Here is a 23949-nt window from a genome sequence, read left to right as displayed (position 1 = left end):
TCCCTACATCTGTATGGTATCCCTGCTCAGTTTGCTCTGGTGTGAGAACACTTGAGCATCGTTTTCTGGTGAGTTGCCATTTCTGCTATCTATCGGTGTGACACCTGGTGGTGGATGGTGATCCATTTATATACTTCACGCACTCCTGGATTTATGGACTTTTAAGGACATTGCTTTTCTCTACATGTTTTTGAGTGTTTATCAAGCAGTATCTTTGACAAGCATGCTTTTTACACTTTAAGTCATCTAATAGTGATTTTATGCGCTACTTCTTTTCCATTTTTGGTTTTTAGATTTTGTTTGAAAAAAGAAAATTATATATATTTTTTCACTTTTTGCTATGAAACATTCCCAATTAAAAAAAAAAAAAAAATGTTTCTATCAGTTTAGGCCAATTTTTATTCTGCTACATATTTTTGGTAAAACCAAAAAAAAGAAAGCGTATTTTAATTGGTTTGCGCAAAAGTCATAGCGTTTACAAACTACGGGATTGGTTTTTGGACATTTTATTCTATTAGTAATGGTGGCGATCAGCGATTTTTAGCAGCACTGCGACGTTGCGGCAGACAGATCGGACCCCTAATATTTTTGACACTTTTTGGGGACCAGTGTCATTAATCTAGTAATCAGTGCTAAATAATATGCACTGTTACTGTATAAATGACACTGGCAGGGAAGGGGGTTATTGTTGGGAGTGATCAAAGGGTTAAATGTATACCTATTTGTGCTTACTGACTGTGGGGGGGTGGCTCTGTAACAGGCAAAGAGATCGTGTTTAAGCTTAGCTGAAACTCGATCTCTCTCTGCCTGTATGACAGAAGAGCCGCCTGCTTTGTTTACATAGGCAGGCGGCTCTTCTGTCAGTTTCTGTGAAAAACATGGGAGGCCAGCAGCGATTGTGCCCACTCCTCCCATGGTCTGGCTCCCGCTGTGTCTAATCACAGCGTGAGCCGGGCTCCGGCGGCGCGCGCTGCAGAGACCGCATGCACGTAAATCTACATAATTATGCCCAGCCGAGCCGCCCTGCCACAGAAATCTGCGTGGGGTGGTCGGGAAGTGGTTAATGGAAATGAAAATTATCAACCTACAGAAGGCTGAATTAAAATTAAAAAAAATTATGCAGCAGGCTAGTCCATTTTGCTGAAATTTCATTGCAGCCACTCAAAATGGTACTCAGTAGTTTGTATGGCCCCCACGTGCTTGTATGCATTCCGGACAATGTTGGGGCATGCTTCTAATGAGATGACGGATGGTGTCCTGCGGTATTTCTTCCAAGATCTGGACCAGGGCAACACTGAGCTCCTGAAAAGACTGAGGTGCAACCTGGCAGCGTCTGATGGACCAAAAGCTAATGTTCCAGAGGTGTTCATTTGGATTTAGGTCAGGCAAGCGTAGGGACCATTCAATGGTATCAGTTCCTTCATCCTCCAGGAATTGGCTGCATACTCTCGCCACATGAGGCCGGGCATTGTCGTGCACCAGGAGGAACCCAGGACCCACTGCACCAGTGTAGGCTCTGACAATGGGCCCAAGGATTTCACCCCGATACCTAATGGCAATTAGAGTGCATTGTCTAGCCTGTAACGATCTGTGTGTCCCTCCATGGATATGCTTTCCTAAACCATTACTGACCCACCACCAAACCGGTCATGCTGAACGATGTTACAGGCAGCATAATGTTCTCCGCGCCTTCTCCAGACCCTTTCAAGTCGGTCACATGTGCTCAGGGTGAACCTGTACTTATCTGTGACAAGCACAGGGCACCAGTGGCAGACCTGCCAGCTCTGGTGTTCAATGTCAAATGCCAATTGAGCTCCACGGTGCCGTGCAGTTAGCACAGGGCCCACTAGAGGAAGTCGGGCCCTCAGGCAACCCTCATGAAGTCGGTTTCTGATTGTTTGGTCAGAGACATTCACACCAGTGGCCTGCTTGAGGCCATTTTGTAGGGCTCTGGCAGTGCTCATTCTGTTCCTCCTTGCGCAAAGAAGCAGATACCGGTGGTGGCTGCTGATGGGTTAGGGACCTTCTTCGGCCCTGTCTAGATCTCCTAGAGTAACTGCCTGTCTCCTGGATTCTCCTTCATGCTCTTCTGGCAATGGCAAGTATTGATGGGTCAACCTGGACGAGTTTGACTGCCTATGCAACCTCTATAGGGTCCAGGTATCGCCTCATGCTACCAGTAATGACACTGACATGACACTGACCCTGGACAAATGCAAAAACTAGTGAAAAAAAAAATAAAAATCAGTGGCCTCTACTTGTAAAACAATTTCCGTTTTGGAGGTTGTCTCATCTAGACCATATGTTAATTTCTTTAACACCAAAGCAGCTGAAACTGATTAGGAACCCCCTCTGCTACTTAACTGACCAGATCAATATCCCAGGAGTTTAATTGACTTGATGCCATACTATGATTAACAAGTGTTCCTTTATTTGTTTTGAGCAGTGTATATTGGTGTCCTGCAATCAAACAGCATGTTAGGCATCCAAACACAATCTCCAAAGTGCAATTCTATGTGCAGCCTTATCAATCCCAGCAGCGTCCTCCTTCCAAGACTGGTGTCTGCTCCCATCACCACACACGTCCCAATGGAAAACCGGCAAAAAAAAAAAAAAAAAAAAACACAACAAACAAAAAAAACGACCACTTAAAATGAAGAAGTTGGTCAAAACCGCACGGGTATTCAACCCAATTGTGATCTTCTTCCTCTGTAGATTTCATTACACATTCCAATAGCTTATACATATGTGGTGGAAACACCCAATTCCATTGTAATGAGGTGTTACTACCTTTGTGCTGAGTGAAGCACTGTCATTTATACTGCTTTTAATATATGGTTCAACAAACAGTGTTACGCTATGAAAATCTCTCTACTTTATACATCATCTGCTGGAGTGCGTTATGAAGTATTTTTTTTTTTTTAAGTTTAGGTCAGGGGTGCTCAACCGTTTGAAGAGCGAGGGCCACTTAAGTGATTTGGCAAACGGTCACGGGCCTTAATGAACCACAAATGTAAAACGTGCCCTTCCTGCCCCCTGATTTCACATTGATGAACTGCCGCTTACCTGAACCGCTATGGCTTTCCTGCAGGTAAGCTGCGCTTTGCCATAGGCTTCTAATGCATCTTGCGTGTGTGGTACACATTATGAAAGCACACAAAAAAAAAAAAAAAAACTCCTGCATTCAGCTTTGGTGCATTTTCAGAAAGTTCACCAAACCCACAGAATATAAAATTGTAGCACTCTCCCCCGTAGGGCTTGCTTTGCGAGGACTTCTTGGGCCTCCTCTGATTACCTGCAGTCACCTAGGGACAGTTCACACATCCCTCCTTACTCCCAGTGGCTTGTTACTTAAACAGTCCAAGGGTTTTGGTTTTATTTATTGTGGAACTTGGATAGAAGGGGGGGGGGGGGAATAGTGGGATACTACAACTGAACTATTTACAGTTGATCAGGACAACGCCAACTTGGCCTCACCAGATTACTTGTGGAAGCAGTTGCACTGCTTTAACCATACTGCCATGTGTATTGAGGAATGAAGTCTTCTTGCTCTCTCTAGCAGCAGACTTGATGCAACTATGTTATCTTTAGTACACTCTCTAGCATCCCCTTGACTGACACCCGTACACTGACTCTTCTAGCTTAAGGGATGACCTCTCAGGACAGACTCCATGATACAGATCTGTACTCACTATATGCAGAATAAGATCCTTTCCAGGGTTTCTTCCAGTCAGCTCTGCAGGACCTCCGGGGTTCAGCTCCTCTCTGCCCCTCAGGTCGACTACCTAAGGCCGCATGGCAACTTCTACAGAGGGGCAGAAGGCCCCTCCCTCTGGGACCACACCTCTCCAGCTCAAAGACCCCGAGCACATGTTCTCTTGGCATTTATACAATATCTCAGCATGCACTGAGGCACCTTCCTCTACCAATCACCAGGGCTGTACTAAACGCCTGTGCACTCATTTGTCAGGTTTCCTCCCACTGTCCAATATGCCTCTCTATTGGACCAGTGTGAAACACTTCAGACAAACTGAGCTGCACCTGAGCACCATGAGCAGACCTCACTAGCAGATCCGAGGGCCGTGATGTCCGCCGGGCACCTGCGATTGCTCCCTGTGGAGATAGAACAGCAGTCTGCTGTTGTAAACACGGCAGGCCACTGTTCTGTCAGTAATGAACACAGGGATCCTGTGTTCCTCCTATTTAGGAACACAGGTCTCTGTGTTCATTAAGCAAGCCGATCCCCCCACACAGTTAGAAAGCACCCCTATTTAACCCTTTGATCACCCCTGGTGTTAACCCCTTCCCTGCCAGTGCCATTAGTACAGTAGCAGTGAATATTTTTAGCACTGATTACTGTAATAAAGTCACTTGTCCCCCCAAAAGTGTCAAATGTCAGTTAAGTGTCTGAAAAAGTCTAAAAAGCTGATCGCTGCCATTACTAGTAAAAAAATATAAAAATAATAAAAATGACAAATCTTTCCCCTAGTTTGTAGACGCGATAACTTTTGTGCAAACCAATCATAATACACATTGGGAAACATGTAGCAGAAGACATTGGCCTAAAATTATGAAAAAAATATATAATTTTTTTTTTTTTTTTTTTTTAAATTCGGAATGTTTTATAGCAGAAAGAAAAAAAAGTTTTTTTTTTTCAGAATGGTCGCTCTTTTTTGTCGCAATACTATGAATTAGGCATCAATATAGGAAACACAGACTGGGCTCAGATTCAAATACATTTTGCAAAGTGGTATTCCTGCAAAATTTTGAGCACAGTATAGAATGTTAGCATAAGCTGCATTTTGTCAGCAGATGCTAGAATGATTTGAGTTCCTAAACAATCAACCCACTCAAAATTGAAATTGGCAGCTCTCAGACTAGGAATCGTCCCCTGCCAGATAGCACAGTCAGACCACTTTACTCTTTCCTCCATAAAACTTTGGTCACAGAAAAATCCGTCTATTTGCAGTAAAGCATGCTTGTTATTAGGGCTGGGCGATATGGCTGAAAACTGTATCACGATATCAGTGTTTCATATCGGTCGATATCGATAATTATTGATATTTTTTATTACCCATTTAAAATAAGGACCCTAGGGTGAGAATGCAGGGCGGCGGGCATGGTACAGGAGAATTCAGGGTGACTGGCATGGTGCAGGAGAATGCAGGGTGACTGGCATGGTGCAGGAGAATGCAGGGTGACTGGCATGGTGCAGGAGAATGCAGGGCACTGGCATGGTGCAGGAGAATGCAGGGCACTGGCATGGTGCAGGAGAATGCAGGGCACTGGCATGGTGCAGGAGAATGCAGGGCACTGGCATGGTGCAGGAGAATGCAGGGCACTGGCATGGTGCAGGAGAATGCAGGGCACTGGCATGGTGCAGGAGAATGCAGGGCACTGGCATGGTGCAGGAGAATGCAGGGCACTGGCATGGTGCAGGAGAATGCAGGGCACTGGCATGCTGCAGGAGAATGAAGGGCACTGGCATGCTGCAGGAGAATGAAGGGCACTGGCATGGTGCAGGAGAATGCAGGGCACTGGCATGGTGCAGGAGAATGCAGGGTACTGGCATGGTACAGGAGAATTCAGGGTACTGGCATGGTACAGGAGAATGCAGGGTACTGGCATGGTACAAGAGGATCCGGGGTTGTGGGCATACTACAGGAGATGCAGTGCTGTGGGCATGGTACAGATAGACCTTGTAGTGTGCCCGCAGCCCTGCATAATGGCAGGTAGTGAAGCTGTTTCACTTACCTGTTCCAGAGGCGCTTTCATTTTAAAAATGGCGCCGCCCGGCGCCGCCACGTCATTGCGAACGCGCCGCCACCGCTCGTGTAATTTCGGCTATTCCCAGCATCTCCCGAGCGGCGGCGGCGAGTGCGCGGTGACATGGCGGCGCCATTTTTAAAGCTTAAACCCATCGGAGCGGACTTTTCGTTTTATCGTTCAAAGGCTTTTATTGCTATCGATCACGGGACTATCGCGATACATATCGGTATCGTTTTATCGCCCAGCCCTACTTGTTATACTCACTGTGGGACTTGAGGGGTTAATCCTCCACATTGTGTAAAAAGACTGTTTGATCCTGTCTTCGCGGATCTTCCTCCTTTTACAATTCCCAATACATCTGCTGATAGTATAGAGTCTTGGGGGCACTCTGCACATGCTCAGTTTGGTGTGTATTGCTAGAGAAGTTTTTTTTTGGGGGGGGGGGGGTGCATGTGATTAGCACAGGGCCAATCAGCACTGTCCAGATAGAAAGTCAAGGGTCATGCGGCCTCCTAGGACAGTCAAAAGGAGAATAAAAACTCCTCCTACAAGCATTAACCAGTGCTCAGCCAGACAATGATAAAAGTCACAAGACTGCTATATACTGCTGATGAGAAAAGGTATTTAGCAGTTTATATTCACTAAAACCATTGCATTTCCATGTTCTGTGTACTGTGGGAGACCAGATATAGTGAATGCAGGTTCCTGGGTTTAGTAACACTTTAAAGCGATATTAAAGCCTTGTTTTTTTACTTACCTACTCTGTGTAATTGTTTTGCACAGAGCAGCACGGATCCTCCTCTTCTTGAGTCCCATGCCAGCATTCCTGCTTGCTCAGGGGGCGCACAAGCAGAGGCTCTCCCGACCAGAGGCTCTGTGTGTCCATTCATATACGGAGACGCAGCACAGCCCTGCCCCCTCCCGTCTCCTGATTGGCTAACTGGTGGTGATTTACAGCACCAGGAACCAACACAACTCTCGCTGCTGCCAAAAGCCAATCAGGAGTGCAAGTCTCCGGAAAGGTAAGGCTCTCATGGACATTTCTGGATTGAGAAAGGGGGAGGGAGGAGCGCTGAGGGGACTACTGCACACAGGTTTTTTTACCTTGTGCCTTTACAACTACAGTTAAACCTTGGATTGAGTGTAACTTGCTTTTAGAGTGTTTTGCAAGACAAGCAACATTTTTTTTTTATAAATTTTGACTCTATAAACAAGCGATGTTTTGATATACAAGTAGTGTCACGTCACAACTGAGTATAAAAGAGAAGAGAGGCACCGCTAAGTGTAGCAATATGGTTATATTTAAGGAAGGTACAACATTTAGCAACTCACGTGGTTAATGATTGATTAAAAACAGGCGCATCTAAGTATGCAGACATCCGGGGTAAAGCTGTCCACATAGACCATCCTCCGCAACGCCATCAACATCAACCCTTCCACACTGCACTCCACGAGGGAATTAAGGCCTCACTTTCAGATCGCTCTACTGCAGGGTAGTCTTCCCAGTCATGATTACAGACTGACAGCGGTGAGAGCCGGTGGTGCGGAGGACGGTCTATGTGGACAGCTTTACCCCGGATGCCTGCATACGGTACTTCGATGTGCCTCTTATTCATCCACCATGCGAGTTGCTAAACGTTGAACCTTCATTAAAATGTAACCATATTGCTACACTTAAGAGGCGCCTCTTCTTTTATACTCTGTAGCTCCTGCTGGATTTTGCTTCCCTTGTGGAGGCCATTTGTGGATGGACATTTTATGGTTACACAATTGCTATAATCGTTTTATATGGACTATAAATTGAAGGACTTATAAATAAATGGTTGTGGAACAAATCCTCTGATTTTTCCATTATTTCTTATGGGGAAATGCACTTTGCTATAAGAGTGCTTTGGATTAAAAGCAGGTTTCCGGAACAAATTATGCTCACAGTCCAAGGATTTAGGGTCCATTCACACTAGCGCGACTTGTCAGGCGACTTGGTCGCCTGACAAGTCGCGGTGGGTCGCTCACCATTGAATAGTACAGGACCCGTTCTAATAGGAGCAAAACAAGTCGCTCCGACTTAGAAAAAGGGTCCTGTACTACTTTGGGGCGACCTGGAGGCGACTTGCATTGACTTCAATTATATGTGTGCACCACGACTTCACAGGTCGCCCCCACCAAGTCGTGTCGCCCCAGTCTGAATGGGGTCTTACTCCACTTTTGTTGAGGAAAAAAAAAAAAAACATTCCTCTGGGTGATCTCTGTACGTTGCAAGGATTTGAACAAACTTTGCTGCAAGTTTTCCTAACTTTTGTAATTCTGAAGAAATCCCTGTGTGTGTGTTTGTCTGTATCCATGTGGAAATGGAGTCTGACAATTACGGAACCACTCCCATTAAACAGCTGTGCACCTGCAGGGCTCTAATGAGGAAAGCTGCAGGGTCTGCATCCCTTTAGACATGATTTCCTGTTGGGGAGTATCACACCAAAAACGTCATTTTTGTTGCAGGGGGATGCCTGAAATCGGATTTGTATCTTAGCGCAGACTTCTGAGAAAAGCAGTAAGCCAATCATACAAGCAGGAAATTATGTTTCTGGGGTGTGGTCAGTATACATTCTGTGTACAGAACACAGAAGCTCTGGCTGTATGCTTAGAGCCCATTCACACTAGTGCGACTTGTCAGCCTGCCAAGTCGCACTCCCTCACGGTCCATTGACCGCTACAGGACCCGTTCTAATAGGAGCGACACAAGTCGCTCCGACTTAGAAAAAGGGTCCTGTACTACTTCGGGGCGACCTCGGAGCGACTTGCATAGACTTCCATTATGTGAAGTCCCTGCAAGTCGCTCCGAAGTCGTGGTGCACTGTAATGCACAAGTCGCCCCCGAAGTAGTAAGGAGTCGTTTCACGCTAATGTGAACCGGCTCTTAGGGTCGTTGTCCTGCTGGAAGGTGAACCTCAGCCCTAGTCTCTTTTGCAGATGCCAACAGGTTTTCTTTTTCATTCACAGTGGGGATGGTGTGTTCAGGGTGATGTGCAGTGTTAGTTTTCTGCCACACATAGCGTTTTGCTTTTAGGCCAAAAAGTAAAATTTTGGTCTCATCAGACCAGAGCAGAGCGTCTTCTTCCACATATTTGCTATGTCCCCCACATGGCCTCTTGCAAACTGCAAATGGGACTTCTTATGGCTTTCTTTCAACAATGGCTTTCTTCTTGCCACTCTTCCATAAAGGCCAGATTTGTGGAGTGCACGACTAATAGTTGTCCTGTGGACAGAGTCTCTCACCTGAGCTGTGGATCTCTGCAGCTCCTCCAGAGTGATCATGGGCCTCTTGGCTGCTTCTCTGATTAATGCTCTCCTTGCCCAGCCTGTCAGTTTAGGTGGACGGCCATGTCTTGGTAGGTTTGCAGTTGTGCCAAACTCTTTCCATTTTCAGGTGGATTGAACAATGCTCAGTGAGATGTTCAAAGCTTGGAACTTTTTTATTTTTATAACCTAACCCGGCTTTAAACTTCTCCACAACTTTATCCCTGACCTGTCTGGTGTGTTCCTTGGCCTTTCTAATGCTGTTTGTTCACTAAGGTTCTCTAACAAACCTCTTTAGTTTGGGGTATCAAAGTAAAAAGGGGCCGAATACAAATGCATGCCAAATTTTTCAGATATTTGTAAAAAAAATGTTGAAAATCATTTATCATTTTTCTTCCACTTCACAAATTTTTGCCACTTTGTGTTGGTCTCTCATAAAATCCCAATAAAATACATTTACATTTTTTGGTTGTAATGCGACATTTCAAGGGGGTATGAATACTTTTTCAAGGCACTGTACATACAAATTTTTTTCTTTTAGAAGTGAAAACATACACTGTTCTCAGCTGCATAGTCAGGTGGGGGAGGAGCAACAGCATACACCAATCTTCCCTGTGAAAGGTTGATCAGGAAGGGGGGTTTGTCGGGACAAGTCTAATTATTGGAGAAATGTAGGCCGAGTTCTAAGCACAGCTAGAGAACGGATTACGCTGTGCTCTCCTGCTTAGTGTGGTCAGTTTTTAGCAGGAAAGCAGAGGGACTGGAAAGAATACCAAGGATTTCACACAAAGGAAACAATACAGAGAACATACTTTTGCATACAAGCACATGGTATAGCAGGTACATATCAGAAATATGAAATGTTGGGTTTACATATTCTTTAGGATATTTCGGCGGAATCCAATAGTAAGATTTGCATACAACAGTCATGTCCAAAGTCCGGCCCTAGGGCCAGTTGCAGCTTGTCCTTTATTTTTATATGGGCCCCAAAGACACCGCTGACTTTTGTCAATGTCTCTCTCAGACATCTCACATGCCCGCACCGATGCCGATGCGATGGCTCGGGGACGGGGCCTCTGGCCTCCCTCCGCAGCTCAGCTGCTCCAGAGTCCTGCTCCGCCCCCCCCGCTCTATCTGGCTGGCTCCGCCCATGACTACGCGGGAGTGCAGAATGAATTTGAAAACTGCATTCCATCTCTCCTTCACCGCACACAGCCACCTGTACAAGCCGATCGAGGATCTTGTGGAGCTGACCGAGGTGGTGTCAGCTCTCCAATTCTACTGCCTACTTATGTAAGTGTGATTTTATTCATAAAGCACTGATGCTTTTTAATATATATATATATATATATATATATATATATATATATATATATATATATATATATATATATATATATATATTTATTTATTTGTCGGCCCTCACGCATGTTCACTTCATCAAGTCTGGCCCTCTTTGAAAAAAGTTTGGACACCACTGGCATACAGTAAACCTGTTAGAAAACAGAAGCGTGAAGGCTGCCATGGTGAACTCCTCTTTGTAGTTCCTGCTAGTTTCCTGACTGTCATGCTTATCCATTGAGTCACTGAATTAAATCCAAGGAGGCCGAGGGCACTGCATAGGAACTAGAAAAAACCAGCATCCACAAAAGATCAGCAATAGCATACCCTTTAACCATGATGGTTCAACAGTGGTCACAGACTCAAAACAAGCAAGCAGTTAGAACGTCTGATCTGCATATATTTGTTCCGAGTGACTCCGAGAACTAAACCTTATGGATCACAATAACAGCCATGCCACTAGTATTGTCCAGAGAAGGTCAGCATTGTCGCCTTATACACATCTATTTTTTATATTTTATAAAGCATCCACATATAGAAGAACCTGTCCTCTGCTAGCATGCTGTACACAAAAACAGAGGTCTGACACATCCCCTGCTAGGTCAGAGCTATAGCTCTCCAATCAACGGGGAGCATGAGATCTGAAGACTGCCAACATACAGACACTTACTGCTTGCATACAAGGTCCTTTTCTGCAGTTTCTGGTATGGGACAGGCTTTTGCACTAATGCAGCCCATAGATGATTGGACTTTCCTTCCACTAGGGATGGAAGAAAAAAAAAAAATTGATAGATTCCCCTTTATCAATACAGTCAGTGTTGATGTGGGGGGGGGGGGAGACGTCTTCGGTGCGCTTTTGTTGTTTCACCAGTGGGGGTGTGAAGGGAACCTGGCAGAATACAGTGATTACTTCTAGTGGCTATAGCTGCCAGCAGTAAATCACATGTAAAAAAAAAAAAAAAAAAAAAAAATCAACGGGTTGGTTGTACCCAAGATCATGCCCATACATGGATCGAATCTCGGCCAGATAGTTTCAATCCATGTATGGCTGGCATTAGGCCATGACTGCTCTACAGAAAACGTTAAGACTATGCCTCGTTTTGGGGCATCTGCAATGTATTTCACCAATTTAAACTTAAGTACTAAAAAGGCTGTAAAAAAAAAAAAAAAAAATTATTTTTAAGGAAAAAAAAACAATGGTAGTAACTAACCCCCAAATGATGTCAAAAACCCTTAAATCTTTAAAGATACATTTATTGTGAGATTCCCCAAGGGATACAAAGTCATCAGACTCCACCTATGACTGCAATATATAACAAACTTTTTAAATAAACTTACCTGTTAAAGAAGTTACTAAGTGGTCCCAGTATTTTTATCTTGCTGTCAGGCTCTGCCTCCTGTGCGAATCCCTTATAATTAGGATCAGTGCTGTCTTTTGTAGAGCTCAGGGTCACATCTGAAAAATGGGTTTCATCATTCTCCAAGTTGACGATTGCACTCGAGTGGCTTGCCACCAAGTAGTCCACAATATCCTCATTGCTCACAGATAATGTGGTGGAAAAGTCAGTGCTGAGGCTTGAAACACTACAGTCAGAGATGTCATCACTCCTGGTAAGGGAGGTTGGGCTGTAGAGTTTTGCCGTGTCATATCCCGATCTGGGAAAGGTGGATGATTTCCAGATAACATGGTCACTCTCAGAGTTCCTCAGAGATGGTGTACCGCCACCACCACCAGGAATGCTCTTAGAGCTCTGAAAGACCCTGTCCTCTCCAGCAGCACCATTCAGACAGTTGGATCTGATACCACAATGGACGGTTTCTGGGTTGGCGATCTCAAGAGTTGGAATACCAGAGTCCAAAGACGTCACACTGTTGCTCTCATTGACTGTGGTAAACTGACTGCTGCTAAAATCTGAGAAGGCAAATGGTTGAGAATTCTTGCGGCTCAATTTGCCAAGATTATGAATAACACCGTCAGCACCGATGTCGTGGACCTCAACAAACCCCAAGTTCCTGATATTTGCTGGTAACTCCTTATTCATGTTCGACCATGAGGAAACTAGGAACAAAAATCAGAATAAGGCTGGTTAACATTTGTAAAGCACAAAAAAAAAAAAAAAATTACTTGAATCTAAACTCCAGGCAAAAAAAAAAAAATTATATGTTCAATATCCACAAATATTATAAATCCACTGAGTGCACCATATGCATATTTGCAAATCCACATATTACATCAGTGTGTGCTGTACATAGCCTGTGTTGGAGCAGAGCTGTGGGAGGGGCCCTGCAGAACCCACCCATTACAGAGGAGGAGGAGCTTTGACCAGGAACCTACTGGTTCTTTATTACAGGAACCTACTGAGTGGAGGCAACATTTCGCAATGAATTACTGAACGGAACTGAAAGAAGAAAAAAAAAAAAAAAAGAAAAAAAAGGAGTGGGAGTGTGCCCCTTCCACAGCAGAAGAAGAAGAATTAAAGACTTCTGGCTTCCATATAAAAATGCTAGGTCCCTGGCCATCATAAGGATCCTTTACTGGTTCACCGACCAAGGACACATATGACCACTGAGCTTCCACTCTGCAAGAATTTGATCCTGCCCAGTGACTTTTCTAAGAATGAGAATTAGGACAGACGCCTGTTAGCCTACTCAGAAGGCTGTCAACAGTAGTGCAAGCATTTTTCATTCCATTAAAGTGGAACTCTGGACTTTACCCACTACTCCTAAAACCTATACTTACCTATTCTCAGGCAGCTTCGGTCATGTGATCTCCCCTGTGTCAGCCAGCAATACTTGCAGGAAGAGAGGGAGTCGAGCAGCTAGTCAAATGTGGAGTGAGGACTTTACCCATAGGCTTCAATAGCCTGTTTAATGATGGCCAATATCATTCTAACCTAATTCCTGCAGCCTCTCTCCTGGTCTGGGAAGCACTTATTCTTTATTAAAGAAGTGTTGCTCAGTCTAGGAGGAAGACCGCTTACAGCCAAGGAAGAGAAGGACCCATGACCGCCCTGAAAACTGCAGGAAAAAATATATATATTTAAAAAGGCTTTAAATAGGACTATGGTAGATTAAAAAAAAAAAAAAAAAAAAGGGGTGAAGTAGTGGGGCACACATTCTGTCCATTATTCCCATAAAGACAATTTCTAGTATCCATTCCCTCTTTAGCCTAAAATAAATAAAAGCCAATAAGAGCCCAAAAGGCTAAAAAGTCACATGGACATAAAATAACCTGTGATAAAGGGATTCCATAAATTTTCATTTAAAGCGTAACTCCACTTTTGTTGAGAAAACAACATTCCCCTCTGGATGATCTATGATCATTACTAGGATTGTAACAAACTGTGTTGCAGATTCCTACCTTTTGTTATTCTGAAGAAATCATTGTTTTTTCCTCTGTGCTGAGTGAGTCTAATGGGAGTGGCTTCATAATTATCGGTCGGCTGTGAAAGCTGCAGGGCACCAATGAGGAAAATTGCAGGGCCTGCATCCCTTTAGACAGGTTTCTATTGGGAGTATCTCACCAAGATGACATTTTTGTTGCAGGGGATGCCAGAAATGTGATTTGTATCTTAGGCAGACTTCTGGGAAAATTGGTGAGCCAATCACACAAGCAGAAAATTATGTTTCTGGGGTGTGGTCAGTATACAAAACAGCTCCAGGTAGCCATATTGCATTGCATTTTCAGAAAATTACAACAGCTGCATGTTGCAAAAGGAAAGGTATTTTTTAAATAACATTCAATTACAATATGATTTGTGTCGCAATTGTATATGCTAGATTTTTTCTTTTATTATTTTTTTCCCCCAGGAAAACGGAATTTTTGTAAAATCTTACCTGTAAAATTCCTTTCTCTGAGTCCTCCGACAGTCGCCGCCTCTTCATATTCGTCACATATGGGGTATTAGACTTTGCTCCGAAGGAGTAGCTAGGCAACAGAATATGTTAACAATAAAGCTTTAACATATCCCACCCTCAAGGGGTGGTCCCCTCAGTCAATACCCTCCTACTTCCTGCAACCATATCTCAGTTTTAGTGGAATAGCAGTAGAGTATACATTCAAACCCCAAAAGAGGGGCGGGGGCGGCGACTGTCGGAGGACTCAGAGAAAGGAATTTTACAGGTAAGATTTTACAAAAATTCCGTTTTCTCTTACGTCCTCCGACAGTCGCCGCCTCTTCATATTCGTCACATATGGGGACGTCCCAAAGCAGTGCAAACATGAGGGGTGGGAAACGCATCCGCGCCGAAAGGCAACGCAGTCTCCACATCAAAGAAAGGAACCTTACCAAAGGAAGGAAACCAGCTGGGCAACAGCAAAAATAAGTGCTCAACAGGAGCAACAACCCAGGAAAAGACAAAAAAACCAGGGAATACAAAGATATCCCAACAGCCAGGAGTCCCCAACAAGGGACCCTATGGAACAGCCGCACTAAGAACCTTGCGGCCAAAGGAAGCATCCGCCGATGCCTGAACATCTACTTTGTAGAATTTTGTGAAAGTGTGCACGGTCGACCAAGTCGCCGCCTTACACACCTGGGCTACAGAAGCCCCATGACGGCAGGCCCAAGACGTACTCAGTGATCTAGTAGAGTGCGCCTTCACAGGCACAGGGGGAACCTTCCCCTGCAAAGCATAGGCCTGTTCAATGGTCTGCCTGATCCATTTGGCGATGGTAGAGGCCGAAGCCGCCATGCCCTTCCGAGGACCCTCTGGAAGAACAAACAAGGAGTCCGTCTTACGAAAAGACTCAGTCGATTTAAGGTAAACCCTAATCGCCCGAACAACATCCAGAGAGTGCAATCTCACCTCCTTCGGATGTTTAGGCTTCGTGCACAATGAAGGCAAAACAATATCCTCGTTAAGATGGAATTCCGAAACTCGTTTCGGCAGAAAAGAAGGATTAGGTCGCAAGACCACCTTATCCAAATGAACAACCAGGTACGGAGACTTGCAGGACAAAGCCGCCAGTTCCGACACCCTGCGAGCCGAAGTGATCGCCACCAAAAAGGCGACCTTTTTGGACAACAGAGACAACGAGATCTCCCTGATCTGTTCAAAAGGAGCACGTTGTAACACAGAAAGAACTAGATTCAAGTCCCAGGGGGGCAAAGGATCCCTCCTAGGAGGAACCAGATGCCGCACACCCTGAATAAAAGTACCAACCAAGGAGTTGGAAGCCACGGGACGTTGAAACAGAACGGCCAGCGCAGACACCTGACCCTTTATCGTGGCCAGCGCCAAACGCTGATCGACACCCGTCTGAAGGAAAGACAGCACACGGGAAACCGAGTACGTGCGGGGTGAAAACCCCCTGGACTCACACCAGGCAAAATAGGCCTTCCAAGTACGGTAATAAACCTTTCCCGAGGAAGACTTCCTCGCGTTGATCAAGGTATGAACGACCTCTGGAGAGAGACCCTTCTCCTTCAGGACCTCGGTCTCAACAGCCAGGCCGTCAAAGCCAGCGACTGTAAAGCAGGATGGTAAATCGGGCCTTGAGACAGTAGATCGTCTCGAAGAGGCAGACGCCAGGGGGCGTCGACCGCCAGATTCACGAGGTCTGCGTACCAGGACCGGCGAGGCCAGTCCGGTGCCACAAGAATCACCGTGCTGCGTTCCGAGTGTAACCTGCGAAGGAACCTGGACAGCAACTGAATCGGTGGAAAAGCGTACATCAGCCTGTACTGATGCCACGGGGCCACTAACGCGTCCGACGCGTCTGCCCGAGGGTCGCGCGTCCTTGCCACGAACCTCTTCACCTTGTAGTTGAGGCGAGACGCGAACAGGTCCACATCTGGAAGACCCCACTTCGCGCACAACATCTGGAAGACAGCCGGATGGAGAGACCATTCCCCCTGATCCAGGGTCTGGCGACTCAGATAGTCCGCCTGCCAGTTCTCCACTCCCGGAATGTGAACCGCCGTTATCGCCGGGACATGAGTCTCGGCCCAAGACAGAATGTCGGCCACTTCTCGAGCCGCTCGGGCACTCCTGGTGCCCCCTTGGTGGTTGATGTAGGCCACCGCCGTGGCATTGTCCGTCTGCACCCGAACCGGGCAGCCCTGCAGCCGGTCCGTCCAGCGATGAAGACAGAGCCTTATCGCACGCAATTCCAGAATGTTGATCGGGAGGGAAGACTCCCCCTCCGACCAGGTCCCCTGGGCGGACAGAACGCCCAGAACACCACCCCAGCCCGACAGGCTGGCATCCGTGGTGATTATCGTCCACGAGATCGGACGAAACGACTTGCCCCCGGACACCAACGGGGACTGGAGCCACCACAGAAGGTTTTCCCTGGTGCGAAGACTCAGCGAGATCTGAAGATCCAGAGATTGAGGTCGCCCGTCCCACTTGGACAGGATCTCCGCTTGGAGACCCCGCGTGTGAAACTGCGCGAAAGGAATCGCCTCGAAGGCCGAGACCATCAATCCCAGACATCTCATACACGTCCGCAGAGACGAGTGTGGAACGTCCCTGAGGGACCTGACTTCCTCCTGAAGAGTCCTGAGTTTGTCTTCCGGCAGGAAGACCTTCGCCTGCACCGAGTCCAGTATCATTCCCAGATAGGGGAGACGAACCGACGGACTCAGTGTCGACTTTGGAACATTTATCGTCCAACCAAACTCCTGCAGAGTTTGCATTGTGACAGACAGGTCCTTCTCCAGACCCCGTCTGTTCGCAGACCGAACCAGAATGTCGTCCAGATACCCCAGGACAGAAATGCCCTGGGCCCTCAATAATGCCAGAACCGGTGCAAGCACCTTGGTGAAGACCCGCGGAGCCGAGGCGAGCCCAAAGGGCAACGCCACAAACTGGTAGTGATCCTCCGCAATGGCAAATCGAAGGTATCTCTGATGACCCTCGAATATGGGGATATGAAGGTACGCATCCTTCAAATCGATGGAGGCCATGAATTCCCCCGGAACCAGGGCAGCCACCACCGAGCGCAGGGATTCCATGCGGAACTTGCGAACCCGCACAGAGCGGTTCAGAGCTTTCAAGTCCAGAATCGGACGAACCTTGCCCTCCTTCCTGGGCACGGTGAACAGATTGGAATAAAACCCCCGAAATCTGTCCCGATGAGGCACCGGAACCACCACTCCCTGAGCTCTCAGGTCCCGCACCGCCAGGTGCAGATCCCGCAGGCGCTCTGGAGACAGTTGTAGATTTGAGGGAAAAAATCTGCTCTCCGGCCGAGAGAGAAACTCGATCTTGTAACCAGATCGAACGATTTCCAGAACCCATCTGTCCCGCACACGGGCCAACCAGGGCTGAAGAAAACCGAGCAAGCGTCCCCCCACCCCAAAACTGGGTGAGGGCGCCCCTTCAGGCCGAACTGTTATGGGCCGCAGGTCCGGATTGGCCGGACTTCTGTTTCCCAGACCAGGGCTTCTTCTGAGAGCCTTGGCCCTTGAACGGTTTGCCCTTGTGCGGCCGAAAGGCACGAAAGGACCCCTGAGGGGGCCGAAAACTCGCATGCTTCTTCCCAGAAGCCCCCTTAGCCTTGGGGAAATGGGGCAAGAGAGTGCTCTTACCTCCGGTGATCCCCTTAATCAACACATCCAGGGACTCCCCAAAAAGGCGAGACCCATCATAAGGCAGATTGGCTAAGGTTTTACGTGAAGATTGGTCCACCGACCAACATTTCAACCAAACCAGGCGGCGAGACAACACCGCCACGCTGTGCACACGCGCAGCCAACGGAATCAGGTCCAGGTCCGCATCACACAGATACATGACACCCTGGTGGATTTGATCCACCATATCCAGGGTCGCCGCCGAGGCCGAATCGGCCACTAGGACGCGCCTAAGCATCTGCGTCCAACTTGCGATCGCCTGGGCCGCCATGAGAGAAGCAAACAGAGCCTTAAGCATAGAACCCGTAACAGAATAAGTATGACGGGCAAGAGACTCCAGTCTCCTATCCGTGGCATCACGGAAAACAGGGGATCCCTCTGCAGGGATCGCAGTGGCTTTGTTCAAAACCGCAATTGCATGATCCACTGGTGGAGGCACACACCACCGTTCATCAGTGGCAGGCGAGAAAGGATAACGCAGCTTAAATTTACTTGGAACCGCAAAAGGCTTGCGCAGATCGCGCCATTGGTCCTTAACAGCGCGCTGAAAATCAGCATTGCAGGGAAAAACCTGCGGCGTCCTGCGTTTTCTCTGCGTCCCATACGCCGCCAAGGCAGCTGGGGGACACACCTCGTCCTGCAAACGCAGCGTCTGCTTAATGGAAGCAATCAACTCATCCATGATTGCAAGCTCTTCAGGCGAGCCAGGGGGAGAATTATCAACCCCCTCAACTTCAGCCTCTACCTCAGACCCCACTAGATCAAGAGAGGAGCGGGACCCCGATAGGGGGGTCCCTGCCAGAACAGCCCCATCACCTTCACCCTCAGAATCAGAGGACAGAGCAACTCTGGGCCGTTTAGTAGATTGAGCAGCCACTAGCATTTGCACCTGGGCAGCAAGGCCAGCCACAATAGTGGCTAAATCCCCCCCTGGGGGGGAAACAGCTGTCCCCTGGCTTTCCACCAATACTGTGGGAAACTTGCCCTCCTGAGAATCCATTGCCCCTGTATGCCAGACAACCAAGGGTTAACTGCCCCCTTACAGCAAGCGCGGCAAGCGCAGCCCACCGCACCACACTCAGGCACAATGAGACCCCCACAGGGAATATACAGACTGAATACAGGCAATGGAACACAGGAATAGAAGGATAAAACCTGAGGAGACTCCGCTGCTGCTGCTGCCTCGATCGGTGCTTCCAGGAAAGAGGAAGTGATGCTGCCAGGGCGCTCTATGTAAGCCTATGGAGGCTACAAGAAAATGGCCGCCGTGCATGTAAACCATGCGGCCGGAGCGGGCGCCGGTAAAATGGCGTCGTTTGGCGCCGAAATCGCCGCTCCACAGTGCATAAAAACACACACAATTTCATCCCATTATATGGATACATGTTAGATCGCCGCAGCGATCGCTGTATATGCCCCAACATGCCATTAAAAACATGCCCCACAGCACACAGCTCCTCACACAGCCCAGTCTGACACACTCAGTGTCATACAGCTCCCCCCCCCCCTTGCAGCCCACAGCATGCAGCCGAGAGATAGGGAGACAAGCAGTGTGATTCAAAGGCAGGTTACACAGTCCCAGACTGAGACCCCCCCCAGACAGACAGGTCCCCACATAGATACACTTACCTCACATGGCGTGGGGAACCCGCACAGGCGAACAAGCCACTGCACATGAGGCAGGGAGAGTCGCAATTCAAGACGCACACAATGGCGGTTAAGAAACCGCACAGCGTCCGGTGAGGTAGCCACCTCACCAATCATCCCTGCACCGAACAGGGATGGGTCGTTCACTGTGCCAGGAGCGTTACCTGGCTGAACGCTCGATGGCAGACTGGGAAGCCACTGACCCACGACCTGCGACCAGGGGGATCAGCCCGAGACCCAGTCCGCATGATCCTCTTCGTCCGAAGAACTAACTAATGCTGACAAAAATAACAGCTAAGTAAAGGTAGAGAGAAAACTCAAACAAAATATTAAAAAGAAGAAAGAGTCTGGGACAAAAAGTCCCAGCACAGAGAGAGCCAGCCACTCCTGACAAGCTAGACATTAAAACTGAGATATGGTTGCAGGAAGTAGGAGGGTATTGACTGAGGGGACCACCCCTTGAGGGTGGGATATGTTAAAGCTTTATTGTTAACATATTCTGTTGCCTAGCTACTCCTTCGGAGCAAAGTCTAATACCCCATATGTGACGAATATGAAGAGGCGGCGACTGTCGGAGGACGTAAGAGAAAGTGGCGTTACCATTTAAATGTAGAGGTTTTAAATATATATCTCCTACACACTGCTCCTGGATTTATTAATTTGTGCAAGAGAAAAACCAGATCCACATTTTTTCAGTTTGCATTGCTTCCCTCTCAGCCGCAGCCAAGACATTTAAAGTGTAACTATTAGATAATACTTTTTAGTTTTGGACAGAGTGGAGAGGGATTAGAATGCTTGTCAGTTGTTATTGCTGTCTGTGCCCCCGTTAGGGAGACTCACCCCATTTGTCCTGTTTACCATTATCATTGAAAGTAAAGGAAAATCCAAAGTTTTGGATTGTCCCCAGAAAAGTAATAGAGGGGAAATCTAACACTGGGGACACTAGTTCTGGTGACCTGGAGGGCCCCCATGGAATTACCTTAAAGCAGAGTTCCGGCCACATACACTTACTAAAAATACCCCCCTAATCCTAAACTATCCCCCTATTACCCCAACACTAACCCGACATTACAGGTCATTACAGTTATTAAATAAATACTCACCTTTAAAATTGATTGCAGAGCGCAGCCATCTCCGATGTGGGCATCTGAAGCCGTGGTGTCCTTCTTCCGAGTTCCTGGCTACCCAGAATGCCAATCGCAATCTCGCGCATGCACTGTAGATGGGGATCGGCAATCAGAGTAGCGACCGGGGCCGTTCCCATTGCATCCTGGGATTGATGACGCTCATCTCCCAGGACGCAATGCAAAGGAGGAAGTGACGTCGGGGGCCGCGGCCGCACAAGGAAGAAGAGGAAGGAAGGCAAGTTTAATTTTCATTAAAAGCAAGGCAAGTGGAAAAAAAACAATTATTAACTATCCAATTCTTTTTCATGTTATTTTTTGCTAACGGATGCTGCAAATTTTTTTTTTAGGGTGGAATTTCGCTTTAATTTGCAGAGATTTCTACTCACTTTCTGCTTGGCTATGGGAAAGGAAGTGAAGGGACACAGATAGCAAAAAAAACTGACAGGGGTTATAATCCTCCCTTACTGTAACCAAAAGTTTTGCCTAGATCATTACTGGCTGAAAACTTCACACTGGACCTCATGCACCTTTGATACTGTGCCGCTCCCACTGCTCCTCCAGACTCTGGGACCTTGATTTCCAAATGAAATGCAAAACTTTCCAGTGGCGATTTGGGGAGCCATGTCATCTGCGGATGTTGGTCCACTGCGTTTTATCAAATCCAAAGCCAGCGCAGCCCTCTACCAGGAAGTTCTAGAGTACTTTGTGCTTCCCTCTGCTGACCAGCTTTATGGAGATGCTGATTCCATTTTCCAGCAGGACTTGGCACCTGCCCACACTGCCAAATCATCAATACCTGCTTTAATGATCATGGTATCACAGTGCTTGATTGGCTAGCAAACTCGCCTGACCTAAACCCCATAGAGAATCTGTGGGGTATTGTCAAGAGCAAGATGAGACCAGATCCAAAAATGCAGAGGAGCTGAAAGTCGCTATCAAAGAAACCTGGGCTTCCAGAACACCTCAGCAGTGCCACAGGCTGATCGTCTCCATGCCACACCAAACTGATACAGTAATTTATGCAAAAGCAGCCTGACCAAGTATTGAGTGCATACTATATACTGTACATGGGCATACATTTCAGTAAGCCAACATGTCTGTATTAAAAATCTTTTTTTTTTTTTTTTAAATTTGGTCTTATGTAATTTTCTAAGATCCTGAATTTTAGGTTTTTACTAGCTGTAAGCCATAATCAAAATTAAAAGAAAAGAAAAATGCTTGAAATATATATCCGATATAAAATACACTGCTCAAAAAAAAAAAAAAATGAAAGGAACACTTTTTAATCAGAGTATAGCATCAAGTGAATTAAACTCCTGGGAGATTGATCTGGTCAGTTAAGTAGCAGAGGGGGTTGTTAATCAGTTTCAGCTGCTATGGTGTTAATGAAATTAACAACAGGTGCCTATGTGGGCAACAATGAGACAATCTCCAAAAAACAAATGGTTTTACAGGTGGAGACCACAAACATTTTTTCCCTACTCATCTTTTCTGACTAGTTTTGTATTTGGCTAGAGTCAGTGTCACTACTGGAAGCATGAGGAGATACCTGGACCCTATAGAGGTTGCACAGGCAGTCCAACTCCTCCAGGATGGCACAGCAATACGTGCCATTATCAGATTTCTGTGTCTCCCAGCACAGTTTTAGGAGCATGGAGGCGATTCCAGAGACAGGCAGTTATTCTAGGAGAGCTGGACAGGGCCGTATAAGGTCCTTAACCCATCAGCAGGACCGGTATCTGCTCCTTTGTGCAAGAAGGAACAGGATGAGCACTGCCAGAGCCTTAAAAAATGACCTCCAGCTGGCCACTGGTGTGAATGTCTGAACAAACAATCCGAAACAGACTTCGTGAGGGTGGCCTGACGTCCTCTAGGGGGCCCTGTGCTTACTGCCTGGCACTGTGGAACTCGATTGGAATTTGCCATGGAACACCAGAATTGGCAGGTCCACCATTGGTGCCCTGTGCTTTTCACAGATGAGTGCAGGTTCACTCTGAGCACATGAGACAGAAGGGAAAGGGTCTGGCGAAGCCATGGAGAATGTTATGCTGCCTGTAACATCGTTCAGCATGACCGATGTGGTGGTGGGTCAGTGATGATCTGGGGAGGCATATCCATGGAGGTATACATAGACCTCTACAGGCTAGACAATGGCATCGTGACTGCCATTCGGTATCGGGATGAAATCCATGGACCCATTGTCAGATCCTACGCTGGGGATGTGGATTCTGGGTTCCTCCTGGTTCACTACAATGCCCGGTCTCATGTGGCGAGAGAAGGCAGCCAGGTCCTGGAGGATGAAGGAACCGATACCATTAAATGGCCTCCACGCTCGCCTGACCTAAATCCAAATCGAACACCTCTGGAACATTATGTTTCCGTCCATCCCCCGTCAAGTTGCACCTCAGTCCGTTCAGGAGCTCAGTGATGCTCTGGTCCAGATATGGAAGGAATTACCCCAGGACACCATCCGTCGTCTCATTAGAAGAATGACCCCCGACGTTGTCAGGCATGCATACAAGCATGTGGGGAACATACAAACTACTGAGGACCATTTTGAGTTGCTGCAATGAAATTTGAGCAAAATTGACTAGCCTGCTGCTTTTTGGGGTGTCTTAGAATTCAGCCCTCAGTAGTTTGATCATTGCCATTTCCAGCAAATGATGTGGCATCCTTTCATTGCCAACACATTACCCACGCTATACGAGTATAGATATCCAGCATGATATTTTTCCCCATTGAGACCTGATGCGTTTTCAAAGTGTTCCTTTAATTTTTTTGAGCAGTGTATAGGAGTTTCACTTTTTGAATTGAATTACTGAAATAAAAATTAACTTTTTGATGATATTTTAATTTTATGAGATGCATCTATCCAAAAACACAAATCTTTTTGACTCAATTGACAGGGGATTGAAAAAAAAAAAAAAAAAAAAAGACACAGGAATGAAAGTAAGGTTGGCATGGCAACATTCATATCATTACAAATTAAAGAACTGAATCAGGGATTGCTAAAAGCAAAGTGTTCTGAGGTTAGACCGTTCAGACACAAGCCATCCTACAAAACATTCACATACCAGCATGAAAAGCTCACATACGTTTACAATGTGACAGGGAGAGCTAAACATTAAAAAACATACATCCAAAGCAGTGGTCTCCAAACTACGGCCAGGGGCCCACATGCGACCCTTTTCTTG

The 23949-nt window shown here is 46.8% G+C and overlaps 1 protein-coding gene across 1 annotated transcript in view; it reads right to left on the bottom strand.

Annotated features, from left to right (window-relative positions):
* TBC1D14 (TBC1 domain family member 14) overlaps positions 1–23949 on the bottom strand; it is a 242555-nt gene that overhangs the window by 196620 nt on the left and 21986 nt on the right. The window contains exon 2 of the mRNA XM_082261399.1: positions 11740–12460. Coding sequence (XP_082117525.1) covers positions 11740–12460 — 721 coding nt within the window. The remainder of the gene's footprint in view (positions 1–11739; positions 12461–23949) is intronic.

Source organism: Pelophylax lessonae (assembly GCF_965119305.1).
Source record: "Pelophylax lessonae genome assembly, chromosome: 1".
In the NCBI taxonomy this organism is placed as follows: domain Eukaryota; kingdom Metazoa; phylum Chordata; class Amphibia; order Anura; family Ranidae; genus Pelophylax; species Pelophylax lessonae.
The sequence above is the reverse complement of the archived record's forward strand: the minus strand, read 5'-3'. Positions and strand labels throughout refer to the sequence as shown.